Source organism: Haliotis asinina, chromosome 14 (genome assembly GCF_037392515.1).
Source record: "Haliotis asinina isolate JCU_RB_2024 chromosome 14, JCU_Hal_asi_v2, whole genome shotgun sequence".
NCBI lineage: Eukaryota > Metazoa > Mollusca > Gastropoda > Lepetellida > Haliotidae > Haliotis > Haliotis asinina.
This window is the reverse complement of record NC_090293.1, coordinates 1270743-1288735: the sequence shown is the minus strand read 5'-3', so window position 1 is coordinate 1288735 and position 17993 is coordinate 1270743. Positions and strand designations below refer to the sequence as shown.

Sequence of the window (17993 nt, the reverse complement as noted above, 5' to 3'; positions counted from 1 at the left end):
CCTTGTAGCCAACACCTGTGAGTTCATTTCCCTGAACAATCACCAAAGGAGTTCTTTGGCATGCTCTTATTCCATCCCAAATCATCACGGAACCACTGCCACAAAGGTGGAATGCCTGTGCAACAACGTATTGCATGTCTCAAGGACGAAATCAATGACATCACGGAACATGGCACGTGCATGCATGTTGGATGCATGTCGCCAATCTCTGAGTTTAAATCCTTATGTGTCTACACAAGTTTGATCAATATAAATTTCTCTTTTTTGTATGCATGGTTTCTTTTTGTACCTAGTATATATAGTGTCATCATGAAGAAGAATAATGGTCCTAAAGAGTTTGGTGAGAGCTTCTGGAATCTGACTAAAGCCAGTAAAGATCAAGCTACCTCCCTTTACTTGTTCTACACACCATTTATTTGCTGCTATTTACTTTGAACATACATCTCAATACGAAAGGTTGTAGCTTTTATTTTGCTTGTACAGCCTAAACTATATATGATCAAAGTACTTTTGGTATAATCAGAGCAGATCAGTTTCCAAACTGTTATTTAAATAAAACACACAATCAGTGAAGAATTGACTTTTTATGTATTCTTTTCAAAACACATGCGGGAAACATGATTACTGATGTTTTAATTAAAGTAAGATGTTCACTTTCCAAATTTTACAATTTTGTGAGCAGACACTGAATTGATTTGAAAAATCATGAGACAGGCATAATCATATGGCTGTATGTCCCTTCTAAAACATACAATTGACTTGCCCACTCAAAATCCCCAATTCGAAGTGGAATGTACCGTGAAAGCAGACCATCCTCTTAGCTGTTAACTGTTGGCGAGGTCATTTGAGGTCAGGTCAGTTTGACAAGAAACCAACTTTTCCGTCAAACTTTTGATGTCAAACTTAGTTTGAGATCTGCAGTGTAGTCAAACGCGTGTTGTTCAGAAACAACAATCACACTCAACGAAATTACTAGTATCACATGACCTCACTGATAAAGACATGGCACACAAGTCACGCTGAAGTTTGACAGTGTGTTTGACGTTTGAAATTTCAACAACATGCATTATCAAATTGAAGTTAGGCTTGTGAAGGCCACTTTACACCGTTTGCTAAATCTTCTGGCAACACTTACTTTCAAGATCATTTGGCATAGGGCTGGACTCATCACAGTCACACCTAAGAAATATAGAAAGTACAGACCTGTGCCAGCTATATTGGGCCATTTGACATCATTTCCATAGACTTGCATGTCATTTCAGGGTACCATAAATAGTTTTCACAAATTCAGTTTGTGGAAGATCCTGGTCAAATTTTGCTCATTTGTGAGGAATCATCTTACCCTCAATCACATGATTTCTGTTTGATTTATGTTACTTTTTTATTGAATGGCAATAATGTAATCAGCATATGTACAGTGCCATGAACACCTTTAACATGGCGGCCTATAGGATTGTGCATTGTGGAACCTTTTAAGTTGATAAATGTGATGTCATTAGTGAAGTAGTGGTCAGAGAACTGACCTGAAATTATGTGCACAGAGCAGAGATGATTTCACATTTGCATGTCAAACCTGACAAAGATTCATCCAAAACTCACTTCATGAACATTACATATGCTACACTGAAATAACATGTAAGTCAATGGGCATGGCATGGGCTGCATACTGAAAGCACCTGACATCAGAGACCATATATGGTCTCTGCTGACAGAGAATTGATTAATCATGTAGAATCAACTGACAGCTAAGCGCACCTTTACCCATCAAGTAGAAAACAAGTAGCTTACTGCTTTAAGTGTTATCCTAATCATATATTCCATAAGCATATTACAAGACAAACTGTTACAACAAAGTGAATTCCAGTGAACGCAAAAGTAAGAGCAAAATGGTACTTAATTGCATGGATTGTAAGATGTGATAAAGTGGTTACAGTGTAAAAAGAACAAGCAAAATAGTTTCTAGAAACCACACTTTGGCACATTAACAAAATTAATGAAGCGATGAAACCGATTATTCAACAGTTGCTTATATAACAAACGTACAAATCTGTGTTCCTGTGTCTTCCAATGTTTTTTTTTTATTATTATTTTTAATTGTTGTGTATTTTTTTTGTGTAAAAATTGATTGGCCTTGGTAACCACAACTTTACACATACACCATATAAGTATTTGTGGTCAGGGACTACTGTTAGGAGCCTTAACCTTGTACAAATTATTGTTTCCATTTCAAATCTGACATTAGTGCTTCTAGATACATAAACTGTTCCTTTGAAACTGTATATGTGTTGAAAGCATACTCTTATGCATCTATGATATGTTTCATACTCATAGAAGCTTTCGTGTTGGTATAGTGAAAGGTTTTGTGTAAAGTATTTTAAATGCATGTTTAAAATCTCAGATATTGTGTCAAAGTGATCTGTTGAACTCTACAACAAGAGGGATTCTACAGAAAATTGTTACTGTGAACAGGGAGAGGCAGAGGCCAGGAGCCATTTTGCACATTAGAATAAGAAAGGGCCCATTAACAGTTTGAAGTTTCTTATTAATACAAGGGCAGTGGCCCACTCTAAATTGAGAAAATGGCCCATACTCCTGAAAATGGTCCATTGTCAAAGTTCTCTATCCCAATCCCTGTGAATAGCTAGAAAGATATTTCACAATTGTTACTGATTGAAGAATATTTTTTTCAATTAAGAAAATAGTGGGAAACATCCTCCAAAGTTTTACAGTCATCACATTCTGGTGATTCACTTAAGTGAAATTTAAACAACCATTTCCTAATAATAATAATATTAATGTGAGCTTCTATAGTGCACAGTCTCTAAACACCAAGTGATTGCTTGGTGATCTTATTCTTATTGCCCTGGAAAACCCAAGCTGCCTTAGGCACTAGAAGGGTATAGTCACATGCCTCTATCCAACCAGGTACCTGTTTTCTGGTGTGTTAACAAACTCACTTGTATAAGGAGAAGCCAGGTGTATCACATGTGCTTCGTTGTAGGGCAGGACTCATGTCATTATAAGAAACTCTCAGGAGTTACGTCACTCATCCAAAGACTATCTGAGCTTGACATTGCTTACGTCAGCTGATTTGTGACCACACCAGGACCACGTGGCACAATATTGTGGGTAATTTTGAACTGTAATTCTTTTAACTTTTTGGGTAACAGAAGGGTTGTAAAAAGACAAATATACATAGCCTCGTCATCCAACCTACGAAAGAACAGACAATTGTGTTATGTATTTAGGCCATTAAGGCCTATAAATAATGTTGTAACAAGTGTGATGATTCTGTATTAGCCTGTAATCCATTGGGTCCCTTAAATTAACAATAGAGTTTTATTCCTGCAATATTTCAGCTCTTCATGCTGAAGATGTAATAATAGTTTGATGTACAGTGGAAACTGTCAAAACCAGCATGTGTCCAATCCAGCAAGTTGTCAACACTGGTATAAAAATCTCAGTCCCATTCATGGCTTGTACATTTTTCACCAGCCCTACAATCCAGCACATTGTCTAAACCGGATTATTTCTACAGTCTGATGAGTCACAGTTTAGACGGGTTCCACTGTATTTTGTATCTTCAGGACTTTATACAAGAACTTTGCTAAACATAACAATAGTTTTGTTACTACTCAACATGATTCTTACAAAAGTGTCCGTAGAAACAAAACCATATTTTCTTTGATTGCTATATTAGGACATCAAAGCCTTGTGTGCCTGACCTGATAAACAGCTTTGTGCTTTTGACCCGAACAGAGTGTAAAAAACACACCAAGGTATCTATAGTATTTAATGTTTAACGTCAATGTTTTGGCCTTTAGAGAACGAACCCTAAAGGACCGCCTCTTCGAAACATCGTAAGTTTAGTGTTCTTGTACATTTCCCCTCATACCAGTTTTCTCACAAAATTGTTCTAAGACATAATCTCTTTTGTGTGAATTGATAACAGTCCGATACATCTGTTAGTTGAATCATCAGCAAAGAATAATGCTTCAGCATCTGAATATTCTTGTGAAACAAATATACCACTGCCTCCTTTCTCCTTGGAGTTATTATACAGAGTTGGTTTATGAAAATGACATGTAAGAGGACTAATCATAAACCCACTGGGGTTCAATATCACATTTAACATATTTAACCCTTCTACAGTTCTTGCACAACATGGGATGTACACCTTTATTGTATAAACTTTTGAAACAAAACTGGATGATTTATACAATCAAACGCTTTATTGAAAACTATAAATATACAAAAGAATCGGCCTTTTCTTAAGGATATATCCTTTAGGATCACTGCTCGTAAAGTGAATACCTAATCAGTAGTGAAGTGACTAGGTCCAAAACCTGCCAGGAGCTCGGAGATACTGGTGACATTGCTCTCATCACACCACACACAGCCTAATGTTCACTAGAATAGCTAGTTTTGCCTAGTGTATCAATTAATGAAATTCCTCAATAATTTCCAGTGTCATTCTTTCTACCAGATTTATGTAAAGGACAAATTTTTCTTTTGCCCCACACAGTCGGAAATGTTCCATCACGGAAACATTTATTATATACTCTAGTCAATATTTGTACAATATGACAACCGCTCTTTGTATACCATCCTGGGGATTTTCCCATTTTTACATTTGTTAAACACCGATTTGCTTCAACCTGTGTCATAGGGGTACATTCAGGTTACAAGTTGAAACATTTACACAAATTATATACAAGATGGTATAAAATCAGAATATGGATTTCCTTGAAAATTAGAATAAACATTCTCATGAAAAACATGTAACAAACTTTCAAACTATCTAAACATGTTGTCCATAGCAATATCTTTTGGAAAAGGTTTATTTACCTTTTCTGCGTTTAGAACTTCCCAAAACAGTTGGGGGTCAGATCTGGTATTTACAAGCAACTTTCTCTGTTGACTCTGGTATGTCTTCTTACCACAAAGTAACCTTTTGAATTTGTTTTTTATTTGCCTATACAGTTCACAATTGTTGCCACACTGGCAACAGTTGTTTAATGCTGCATGTTTCCTATGTTCATTGCACTGTAATTCTTCATCCCATCGGGGGATCGACTAATATCATTTGCAGCTTGACATAGTGGGTATTCTTTTGTCATGATGTTTGCAGCTGATACACACATGTGATATTCTCAATACACCTTAAACTTTAAAGTATTTACTTTCACAGTAGCATGTAATGAATCACAGGAAAGGAGGAACAGATATTGAAACTTACACAAAAATAATGATGCAAGCTTTTTATCCCAAACATTTCTTACCCACTGCTCACATTTAGAATGTTTAGATACTACACCTTCATTATTAATATCCACAGCACTAGCATTGGATATATTCAACATTTTCAAGAAAGTGTAGAAGTGAAAGGAAAATTTGAATCATTAAAAGATAATATTCTGAAATCAATAAAATATGGGAATAGATTGGTTGAGCCTCACCGTTGAGGTCAAACACAGTCCACAACATTAGAACCATTTTGAGTAACACAAGTGATGTTGCCCTGTACATGATCAATCAACTGTCCATTCAATGCATGGATACTAAATGAACAGCATGAATGGGCTAATATCAAATGGTCAACCATATGTATTATTACGTTTATTGTCCCCAGTATGTCTTGTTCTATCCAAGTTATTATCGGGATAGTCATCACATTCCTGATCCATGATATATGAAATATCATCACTTGTCTGTAGGAAGTGTCTCATCCTGGCATTGAAATCACCTGCTGGCTGTCATGGTTATCATAAGGCTGCTTGGTAAGGTATATATTGCAGGCAAGTCTTATGACATCCATGTCTGGTGTTTTGTAAATGGGAAAGTTTTCTGGTAGGATGTGTGGAAACATCATTATAAGATGCTGCTCACGTCTGAGTTGAGATGTCTTATATAATAACATCACTAAAGTTATCACATATATGGGATACCAAACCTTCCACTATTAAGGACTTTCTAATGAAAACTGATACTCCACCATGGTGTCTATCCAATGACTTCACGATGGCACATGACATCCATCAAAACAATCTGTGAAATACTTATTCTGGGAATGTATCTCCCTAAGGCCTGTCACATCATACAAAAAGTATAACCAAACATCTTTGCTTGATTTGTTCACCCAGGGACAATTCACATGTAAATGACTGGGTCTGGACCAGACACTGCAATGACTGATACGTTGAACAAAGATGCATATCATTCATATGCCATGAGTATTAGCAGTAAATGGTCATGCTGAAACCAGGCCACAGAGCCTGTTTGGGATCCAATAAACCGACTGTTCAGACAAACACAAGCTATTTGGCACCGGTTTGGACCTATAATGCTATTGGGGCAGGTAACCATACATGTGCTCAGCTTCATTAGATCTTGCACAACCTTAGTAGCAGGGTGAGATCCACAATTTTGGAGAAAGAGTTCGGTGTGTGTGTGTGCAAATAGTACATGCCAGAACATCCCTACCAAACACAGTTCCCATAGATACTGTGTATTACATTTGGAATATAGTGAACAGAGCACCTAGTAGACTCGCCGACACATGATATCTGGCTGGCTGGCTGACGTGAACTGAGTGATGCCATGCTTTGCTGACTATTAAGAGTGAATTATGTCAGCCAGTGACCATCTCTCAGGGAGACGTCAGCCTCCTCAAAAACATGGTTGGTCCGGTTTGGACATGACGACACGTGTGTGTAAATGACGTCATATAAGCAAACTACAATCGGGATATTGACCTCCGTGAACATACTGACTAGACGCCGTTTCACGTGGGTAGTACTGAAGTCAACTAAATCGACTATCAGAACAACATTATGTCTAGATCGTTTATGATAAAAGAATTTATACGCGTAACTTTAATATTCTTGAAGTCGCAGCAGAACTATTACAGCTATTGTCAGCTGAAATAGCACAGGTCGCTAAGGTTTAAGATCTATTTCACACGGGCCCGTGAAGGTCCCGGGGTAGAATAGGCCTTCAGCAACCCATGCTTGCCATAAAAGGTGACTATGCTTGTCGTAAGAGGCGACTAACGGGATCGGGTGGTCAGACTAGCTGACTTGGTTGACACATGTCATCGGTTCCCCATTGCGTAGATCGATGCTCATGTTGTTGATCACTGGATTGTCTGGTCCAGACTCGATTATTTACAGACCTTCGCCATATAGCTGGAATATTGCTAAGTGCGACGTAAAACTAAACTCACTCACTCACTCACTCTATTTCACACGAGGTACATACATACTCCATTATTCCAGGTAACTCTTCAGTAAATCACTCCTGTGTCTGGCTGTGTGACCCTCAACTTCAAATGGAGTGAGAGAATTTGCTGGTTTCACGCCCCTTTTTACTTTAGCAATGTCACTGCGTGGGGCGCCAGACATGGGCTTTGTGTGTGTAATCAAACCCGGGTTTTCGTGCGTGACGAGCGAACGCTGTAATAGCTAGGTTTAAAACACGCACGCACGCACGCACGCACGCACGCACCTGCTGCTTCAAATTGAAAAAAAATTCAACTGGTTAGAGGTACCTATGAGATCATGGTTATAACTGAGCTTCAGTAACCCATGCTTGTTGTAAGAGGCGACTAACGGGATCAGGTAGTCAGGCTCGCTGACTTAGTTGATATGTGATTGTATCTCATTTTGGTAAGAACGATGCTCATGATGTTGATCATTGGATCGACATGTCCAGACTCAAGTATTTACTGCCGCCATATCGCTGGAATATTGCTGAGTGTGGCGTTAAGCAACTTGCAGAGCTTTTCGTGCTTCTAGGTCATTTTGTGACGTTTCGAAAACATGAAGTATATACATTGTATGCTCTTCTTATTATTTTATATATATTTTTTATTATTTGTTTATTTGTTTATTTTTTTTCAAAAACCCAAACAATATTTTCACTTTCATATCTGCATAAAAGCATATCGGAGCAAACGATACTCTGATCGCGTGACTTCAAACGGTTCCATGATCACTGGATTGTCTGGTCCAGGCTCTTATTTACAGACCGCCGTCATATAGCTGGAATATTGCTGAGTGCAATGTAAAACTAAACTAACTGTGATGCAAAGTATACGAGCAGCAACGAAATGGTAGTTAACTGTGCTGTAAATCACTGGATTCCAAACAACTTGGTAGATACTGTACAGCTGTCGTATGGCTGGAGTCAGTGTGACACTGTGAGACTTCCCACGCAAGGGCTGTTGCCCAGTGTCTGTGTATTTAGGGTAACGGTTACAGGTTGACTTAGGCTGGAGTTGTCACAATAAGTCAGTTATTTTGTGCAGCTCAACAAGGTAGTAGCTCTGCGATCTGTTTAGACAGTGAAAGACAGATGACGAGAAACGTGAAAAATAGTTATATACATACCAAAATAAATAAAAGGGAATATACATATGTAACATCAAATTGTCAGCTATAAGATTTTAGTTTGTGTTGTTCCAATTTCAGAGCAGACAGAAATGTGCATGTAATTATCTATATATTAAAGATATGCATATCTATTCATATATCATTAACAATTTTAATTTCATCACTGAACATATGTACCACGTGTATACGGGGTTTAGTGCACACAGTGTATTGTGTTCGGATCGTAACATGTAATAATGGAAATTTAATGTTCTCATTTTCAGCTTCACCTTCAAAAGCCGATGATACGACAAAATGGAATTCGCTTTTAAAAGTGAAAATAACGAGAGTTTTAGAAGCTACATTTAATTACCCATTCTCGTCACGGGTTGTTCCCCTTTGAAATTCTACCAATCAGCTGTTGGACTTTGTATACGCCCAGTTTAAGATTCAATGGCGTCACAATGTATTGTAGAAAACTGTTCCTTCAAACCCAACGCAGGAACGATTGGGGAACGTCCATCCTTGCACAGGTTCCCGTGGAAGAACCCCAGACTCGCCCGCAAATGGGTGTCGAACATTTCGAAGAGTGGTACCCCCAGTGGGAAAATTACACACAGCTCGCGAGTCTGCAGCCTCCATTTTGAAAATGGGATACGGACACTTGAGTCTGTGCCGTCTATTTTCAACCTCACGAGGGTTGGCAAGGGTAGGTGGAAGAGCACATGGAACGTGTAGTCGTATGTTGCTGTAACTGAGTACAGGTGCCTTATTCTTTCTGTGTACCCGACCCGCCAGAATCGCTCACGTGTACGAGAAAAATGCGATGGCCTGTCAGCATTTTGTGTGTGTTATTGTGGACACGCCTATCACGGTCCGCGTGGTTTGGGCTCAGTGGTCCGTCGTCTGCTCGGCAAGCTGAATGCGCACATATTGTCACACGGCAGGTTATTGTCACTGAATTGTCGCATTTTACATTACCTTAGGAAAATATTTTTACAGTAATTGTTATTGATTTATACATAGCAACTAAAGACTACGATTTGTTTATTTAGTCAGAACTTTGCATAATCAACCACATCAGCCGAATATTCACAGTTAACATAAGAAACTTTGATGACAAGCCATTGACTAATAACGTAAGAAAATTATTGAAACATAAATAAAAATTAAGGAAAGATTTCCACACTAACCCCATGATTTTGAAATCATATATCCCTCAGTATATAGGCCTATGTTTTCTTTTTAAAATAAACCTAAACCTAAACCTAACTCGAAACCCAATTAATCCTAATAAATAGAAAACATTTCAATAAGGGATTACAGGCGGAAGGCTTACCAATTTTCAGGCATTTGTTGTTATTTCCTGATGGTTTTGCCCTCAGTGATAATGCCAGGCCCTGATGTGTGATTCTCAAGTATCGGTGTAGTACACAGGATACCATGAGTCTCATCTCATAAAGGGATGTTCAAATTTACTTTGCATATTTTTGTCCAGAGGAGGGAGATAGACTGATAAACTATTTAGCCCCATGCTTATTATGTTAGCAAATATGGTTGATGCATTGTATGTGAGCAGTGCAATGTTGACAGATCTAACTGGAAGAGTTTGTAAATTTGTTCCTCAGACAAGAAACAAAGTATAATTTTGAGCGTAGTAATGGAAGGGGGTTGGGGTTATTCTATTCGCTTCCCCTCACTGATGGGACTTTCCCCCAAACAGGAAAATAATGTGGACTTATTCTGACCCAGCGTTTTTACATGCATTTGAAATAAAATGCTAATTTACAGCAGTGTGTTCAAAATGTGTGATGTTTCTCCGAATGAAGAAAGGCAGTGTGATATGTCTCTCTAGATAAGGATGTGGCATTTACTCTGGTATATTTTGAAAATAATGACACAGACAGCTGATGGCCATTAATGGATCACTATGGGGATGAGTCAAGCAAAAACAAGTAGTCTGTGAACGTCCACTCTGCAAGCAAGATATCAAATCAATATATGTAATTTTGTATTTATTGTAATACTCTTTTGGTTTCATATTGCATTTGTTATTAATTGACATTTTGAAGTATTGTATATTTCATAAACAATATGATTTACTTGTGCAATTTTGTTTCAGAAAGCACATCACTGAAAACGAAGAGTTCCGATAGCCGAGAGGGCAAGAACAAGGTCAGTTCCGCCTCCAGGTCACCACAGAGTCCGAGGAAACGCAGCACACCGAAACACTGCATGGCCATCACAAACAGTGAATCCTTGGATAATGAGGCAAATGTTCAGACTGTGTTGGTATTACTTGAAGTTGACATGTTGTGTTTGTTTGTTATTCACACATATTTATAGGACCAGTGAATGTCAGATATATAGCAGTTATCTTGACAGAGTATTTACGTATGGAAAATATCCTGTGTTAGGAATCAACAGTTAATATATCTTTTAAAGGTGATATGCAACCAAAAAATCAAACATAACTGAAATACAGTTATCACTTATTCATGATATATAAAATGCAATGCTGATTAAGAAAAAACAAATCAACAAAATTCTAAGCATATAATCTCAATCAAAAGTGCAATATTTTGTACTTGGGTTTACCTCCCTCAAAACGAAGCACCGCGATACCAAACCCAGTCAGAGCCGGTGGGGGTGCAGTCATGTGTAACAACACTGTCATTGGTCACTGTTTCATTTGCTAATATGCTTAACCGGCTCTTTGTTTATGAATTATAAGTCAGATAGGTGTTAATTGCATGTAATCAGTGATTGAAGTTGTGCATTGCATATTGTCATTAGCAGACATATATGTGCCAATGAACCAGACACTGAGTTCCTCTGTGACAGAGTCTGCTTATCACAATCAACATGTTTTGTCTTTTTATGTAACCAGTAGCTTATTTACTTGTTTGTGTACACAACCAAGATTAGACTTCTGCTCATGACTTCAGACTCTGGACAGGTATGCTGTTTCAAGCTCCTCGATTGCTCATGTGTTAGGAGTGCAGCGCAGCATAACTGTTGAAACCGCTTTTTCCCCCAGGGCTGGGGGAAAATTAGTGAATCATATGAACTCTGATTTCTCAGGCACTTTTTCATCGTGTTATTTTATTTTTTTTTCAACTTTATAGGTTGAATTGGCATTTTTGATGATTTGTTTCAATAAGTGCATACCGAAAGGTATCAGAATCTGCAAAGTTGTGTTTTATGTTGCATATGACCTTTAAGCATTGTGTGACAACCTATTTATCACTCAGCGTCAAGTTTTTATTCTGTCATCAAAATTATAATTTCTAGCCCTGACAAACAATGTATGGTAAGGGGAATGATGATTTTTATCTAAAAGAATGTACAAAATCAATTGCCTTCTCCTTCACATAATTTTTATGCATAATTTTAAATAACTTTCTGTACAAAATTGCTGTCTCCCCCACCTCCCTAGAACAAAATAGATGACAGTGGAAGTAGTACTGATCTTTTGTGGTTTATTTATTTATTTATTCTTAATAATCCCAATGGATACCATTTTTATCAGTGGATGTTGTTTATATCCGAAGGTAATTTTTATATCAGTGGATGGTGTTTCTATCAGTAGAAACCATATGTATTAGTGGATAAAATTTGTATCAGAAGATGTCATCTATTATATTGGTAGAAACCATTTATTTCAGTGGATGTTTGTATCAGCAGATATAACCGAGTCCTGGTTTGTCTTCTTTAGTGAGCCAGGACCCTGTAAGAGCTGAATCCTGGTTTGTCTTCTTTAGTGTGCCAGGACCCTGTAAGAGCTGAATCCTGGTTTGTCTTCTTTAGTGAGCCAGGACCCTGTAAGAGCTGAATCCTGGTTTGTCTTCTTTAGTGAGCCAGGACCCTGTAAGAGCTGAATCCTGGTTTGTCTTCTTTAGTGAGCCAGGACCCTGTAAGAGCTGAATCCTGGTTTGTCTTCTTTAGTGAGCCAGGACCCTGTAAGAGCTGAATCCTGGTTTGTCTTCGTTAGTGTGCCAGGGCCCGGTTAGAGCGGAATCCTGGTTTGTCTTCTTTAGTGAGCCAGGACCCTGTAAGAGCTGAATCCTGGTTTGCCCTCCTTGGTTTCAAGGTTTGCCAGCAACCATGCTCTGAAAGTCACTGTCTTCTTTTGTTCATCTTTAACTGACCATGTGTTTCAGGCAACTCCAGAAGAAAGTTGAGAAGGCTGGATTTCAGGAGCACTTCCTTGCCCAGGTGTCCCACTTCTGGAGGACCAGACAGTTTTGTGACCTGTGTCTCATTGTCAATGACAATCGTGTTCTGGTGAGTGCCATCAAAATCTCTGTGTCTCATTGTCAACATCTCTGTATCTCATTGTCAGTGTCAGTGTCTCATCAACATCTGTGTCTCATTGTCAACAACTCTGTGTCTCATTGTCAACAACTGTGTCTTATTGTCAACTTCTTGTCAACATCTGTGTCTCATTTTCAACAGCTGTCTCATTGTCAACATCTGTGTCTCATTATCAACAGCTCTCTGTCTCATCAACATCCATGTCAGTAGTCAATAACTGTATCTCATTGTCAACAACTGTTTTTGATCGTCAGTACGAGTGACATTATCTTGACAGTGGACAAAGGTTTTAGTCAGTGTTGTTCAGAGTGATGTGCCATCTTGACAGTGGACAAAGGTTTTAGTCAGTGTTGTTCAGAGTGATGTGCTATTGTGACAGTGGACAAAGGTTTTAGTCAGTGTTGTTCAGAGTGATGTGCCATCTTGACAGTGGACAAAGGTTTTAGTCAGTGTTGTTCAGAGTGATGTGCCATCTTGACAGTGGACAAAGGTTTTAGTCAGTGTTGTTCAGAGTGATGTGCTATTTTGACAGTGGACAAAGGTTTTAGTCAGTGTTGTTCAGAGTGATGTGCCATCTTGACAGTGGACAAAGGTTTTAGTCAGTGTTGTTCAGAGTGATGTGCCATCTTGACAGTGGACAAAGGTTTTAGTCAGTGTTGTTCAGAGTGATGTGCTATTTTGACAGTGGACAAAGGTTTTAGTCAGTGTTGTTCAGAGTGATGTGCCATCTTGACAGTGGACAAAGGTTTTAGTCAGTGTTGTTCAGAGTGATGTGCCATCTTGACAGTGGACAAAGGTTTTAGTCAGTGTTGTTCAGAGTGATGTGCCATCTTGACAGTGGACAAAGGTTTTAGTCAGTGTTGTTCAGAGTGATGTGCCATCTTGACAGTGGACAAAGGTTTTAGTCAGTGTTGTTCAGAGTGATGTGCCATCTTGACAGTGGACAAAGGTTTTAGTCAGTGTTGTTCAGAGTGATGTGCTATTGTGACAGTGGACAAAGGTTTTAGTCAGTGTTGTTCAGAGTGATGTGCCATCTTGACAGTGGACAAAGGTTTTAGTCAGTGTTGTTCAGAGTGATGTGCCATCTTGACAGTGGACAAAGGTTTTAGTCAGTGTTGTTCAGAGTGATGTGCCATCTTGACAGTGGACAAAGGTTTTAGTCAGTGTTGTTCAGAGTGATGTGCCATCTTGACAGTGGACAAAGGTTTTAGTCAGTGTTGTTCAGAGTGATGTGCCATCTTGACAGTGGACAAAGGTTTTAGTCAGTGTTGTTCAGAGTGATGTGCCATCTTGACAGTGGACAAAGTGTTTAGTTAGTTCTAAACAGACATGTGATGACTCCTCTATGTTAAGTTGCTGCTTATGAACTTCCCAATTACAACAGTTCTCTCATAGGTTGTATTTTGTGATATTCTGACCTAAGCATATTGTGGTAAAAGCTAGTGTCCAGTATATCATGTCCTTAAAATGGAGCCTGAATTTGGGGGAAAACATGATTTGTTTGGGTTAGTGAGAAGTTTCAAACCAGATCTTTGCTCTTCTGAAGAAAGTAGACACCAAGTTCATTAGATTCAGTCACTGGTAGCTATGTTCTGCATTAAAGACAGTAAGTTTAGCTGTATGCCTGATATCTGCAACAAGCATTATGTATCCATGGTGCCATGGTGTGTGTTAATCTGTTTCAGTGTCACCAGCTGGTGTTCAACATTGCAAGACCATTCTGCCTGTCCACCTGCCCAGTCACTAGACACGCCCCCATGTTGACCATCACAGTGCCTTTCCCGGTCAGTGACGACACCATCACAAACTTCCTCTCGTACTTGTATGAGGGAAGCCTGTTCATCAGTGAGCAGTCTGTCCACCAAATTCTGCAGCTAGGACAGTTTTTTCGTATGACACAGGTGACTAACTCTTGTAACTCATTCATAGAGCTTCTGAGAACCATGACTATTTGTCAGCCAGCAGACAACAAAAGCATGGTGAGCCACAAGGGAGACAAAGAGAGTCAGGGTCCTAAGTCTGGTGACAAGCATCCTGCAGTCAGCCGGAAATGGAGAAGTATCCCCAAAACACAATCCAGCAAACCTGGCGATGTCAAGACTGAAAGTTATGACACAAAAGTTTGTGTTACTCCAGTGTTCCAAGAATGTTCTCCTGATGATGGTTTTGGTAAACATGGTGAACAAGGTGAACAAGGTGAACAAGGTGAAGCTGGTACACACTATGTCTCTGAGACATTGGATCATTCCAGTCATGACAAAGATGTTGATGGAGAGACATCAGGTGATCATACGGATGAAACAACAGATCAGGACATTGAAGAGAGAACTGTTAATGATGATGAGACAGTAGCTGAGGAAGTGGATGAGAGAACATTTGAGGACCTTGATGAGAGAACATTTGAGGGTGTGGACGAGACGCCGTTTTACGAAGAAGGTTTTGAAGACGAGGCAGAGAGAAATAGTCAGCCTCATGTTGTCAGCGTGTCCTGGAGTGATGACGAGGACCAGGAATGGGTGGTTTTACCCAACAAAAATGAGGACAATGCATATGAACTGGAAGGGGACGACATTGATAAATCAGAAACAGGCCAAGAAACACCAGAGCCAAAAGAAACATTTCTGGAAGCATTTAGTTTGAGCAGAGATGAATTTGAACAAATAGTATCGAGTGGTGTTGACAGTCATGAAGGGAGCCAGGATACTGAATGCAGTGGTGCAGAAATGGATGGGACCAATGGTTTGACATGTGAGGCAGAGGATGTCAAACCCCTCCTGCTCCCTGATGGAACTGCTGTGGACAGACGAGGGACGTCAGCAGCTTCAGGTTGGGAATTTGATGCCATTGCAAATGCCCAGCTGCCCCACTATGATGAGTCCATGTCTGCTGAAGATGTGAAGCCAGTACTGCTGCCTGATGGCACTGTCCGTCTTCCTGATATTGATGCTGAGTCTGGAGATGTTGAACACAGCATCACCTCAGCCTCAGCCTCAGCCTCAGCCTCAGCCTCAGCCTCAGCCTCAGCCACACCAGTTCTCATGTTTGGTAATGGTACAAAAAGCACAACTTCCATGCCAGAAACTGAAATGTTTGAACATGAGAATATATCTTTCCGTTACTACAAATGTGACCAGTGTACCAGCCTGTTCACCAGCCAGGCTCGACAGCAAGAACATGTCCAGGTTGTCCACCATGGCGTAAGGTACAAGTGTCAATACTGTGGCCGTGAGTTCACTTCCAGAAGTGGACATAAACTGCATGAGCTTGACCATCTTGGCAAGAATCCTTACAAGAAGTACAAGTGTGAGAAGTGTTTCAAAACTTTCCACACCAAAACTGGTCTGAACAACCATCTGACCCGTTTGTGTCTGCAGTTTAAGTGTGGGAAGTGTAAGGCTGTGTTTGTGAACTCCAAGGACCACCGGCATCATGTAAGCAACTGCAGGCGGATGCTGGCACACATTAAGTGCCCGGAATGTCATCAGGTTTTTTCATCCAAATTTAATTTAGCAAGGCATTCAAAAATCCACCAAAGTCATCCAGTGTCTGCACCTTCTTCTAAACCAGTCAGGAAGTTTCAGTGTCACGTCTGTTTGAAAGTGATTCTTGGGAAGGCAAGGTTTCTTCAGCACAAAGTTGAGCATGTCAATCATTTAAAACAGGCCCTGTGTTCTGCATGCAGCCAGACATTCAAAACCATATCTGCCATGAGACGTCATTTTAAAACAGATCATCCTGATTTAGAACTGCCAACTTCTGCCAAAATTAGTTGGCGTGATCTAAGGCGTGAAAGTCCTTTCCTAGAAGACAATGTTGACGATGAACAGATACAGGAGGTTCAACCAGATGAGAATTACAAGGAACTTGAGTCAACTCCAGTGGAAGTCACACCAGAACAAAAAAGAAAATGGAAAAAATGTGGTTCTGTTCAAGGGGAGGTAATTCCTCAAGATCACAAATCAAACTCAGGGAATACAAGAGAATTTTCAGAATTGAAGTCAGATGTGATTCCTGAAACGACCCTACCAGGAGGAAGGAGTAGGTTCCTGTGTGTCCAGTGTGGACAGTCCTTCCCATTTGCTGCCTCACTACGACGACACTCCAAGTCAGAACATCCGCTCAAATAATTCATGACCCAGGCCTCACAGAATTACCATGGTTACACAGCAGAAATATGTTTTGATATTTACTTTAATTTGTGGTGTGCATGACCTTTAGTCAAAAGAAACATTGCTCAACAATTCACGATTCCTTAAGTGTACATGGTAAATATTCTGGTAATGTCAATAGCAAGAGTGTACTCCACCCATGTCTTCAGTGTGAAGAACGTGAGGACGAGATTGCCATTGGTGGTGACACTGATACCATGCAGTGATGTGATGTTTTTGACATTGTCTTTGAAAGATGTGAATGAATTCAGTTTCATCAAGTTCCTCCAATCTAAGACACTGTTCAGTGAGAGATGTAATGAAAACAGTGTCACCAAGTTTCTCCTAAGACACTGTTCAGTGAGAGATGTAATGAAAACAGTGTCACCAAGTTTCTCCTATCTAAGACACTGTTCAGTGAGAGATGTAATGAAAACAGTGTCACCAAGTTTCTCCTATCTAAGACACTGTTCAGTGAGAGATGTAATGAAAACAGTGTCACCAAGTTTCTCCTATCTAAGACACTGTTCAGTGAGAGATGTAATGAAAACAGTGTCACCAAGTTTCTCCTATTTAAGACACTGTTCAGTGAGAGATGTAATGAAAACAGTGTCACCAAGTTTCTCCTATCTAAGACACTGTTCAGTGAGAGATGTAATGAAAACAGTGTCACCAAGTTTCTCCTACACAAATCATCATTCCGTGAAAAAGATGAAAACAGTGCAGTACAAAGAGTGCCATGTTGTTTGTTCAAGGATGTAGATGTTCATGAATTTATGTGTATTCACATGTATGTTGTTATTACATCTTACATATTTTCTGTTGCTAATTATGATCTGTGTATTCATTTCATACTGAAGTGTGCAGTGATTAAAATGGTCATTGGTAACCATCTGTTTCTTGAATTAGATGGAAATACCCATGGGATGAGTTGAATGGAATCAGGTAGTCATCAGGTGTTGTACTTCTGTCCGTCACATTGACATAGGCAACAACAACTCTCTGTAGCAGATGGCATCAACTGACAGGCTGATCTATGAAGGTTGGAGAGCAAATGCACATGCTTTGAACTGTACCAAAGAAGTAGACTTATGTCTTGGGTTTCATCTGTGATCGCACAGACAGGACACATGTAAGTGATGTAATCTCTCAAGTC

General features: G+C 39.5%; 1 protein-coding gene and 1 long non-coding RNA gene across 4 annotated transcripts; one reads left to right on the top strand and one right to left on the bottom strand.

Moving 5' to 3' along the window:
* Positions 1 to 8792: 8792 nt before the first annotated feature.
* LOC137261917 (uncharacterized) lies at positions 8793 to 17533 on the top strand. 3 transcript variants are annotated; one of them, XM_067799735.1, is made up of 4 exons: positions 8793 to 9081; positions 10495 to 10660; positions 12536 to 12659; positions 14375 to 17533. In XM_067799735.1, the coding sequence occupies exons 1-4, from the start codon at positions 8826 to 8828 to the stop codon at positions 16814 to 16816; spliced, it is 2988 nt and encodes a 995-aa protein (XP_067655836.1). In that variant the 5' UTR covers positions 8793 to 8825; the 3' UTR covers positions 16817 to 17533. The 3 variants fall into 3 exon arrangements, with proteins under 3 accessions (XP_067655836.1, XP_067655838.1, XP_067655837.1); XM_067799737.1 differs by having other exon boundaries at positions 8807 to 9081; positions 10495 to 10643; XM_067799736.1 differs by lacking the exon at positions 8793 to 9081 and adding an exon at positions 9082 to 9319.
* On the bottom strand, positions 17086 to 17726 carry LOC137261919 (uncharacterized). Its single transcript, XR_010954879.1, has 2 exons — positions 17525 to 17726; positions 17086 to 17239 (listed from the first exon to the last, which is right to left on the bottom strand). It is a non-coding gene; the product is annotated as an uncharacterized lncRNA (long non-coding RNA).
* Positions 17727 to 17993: the final 267 nt, after the last annotated feature.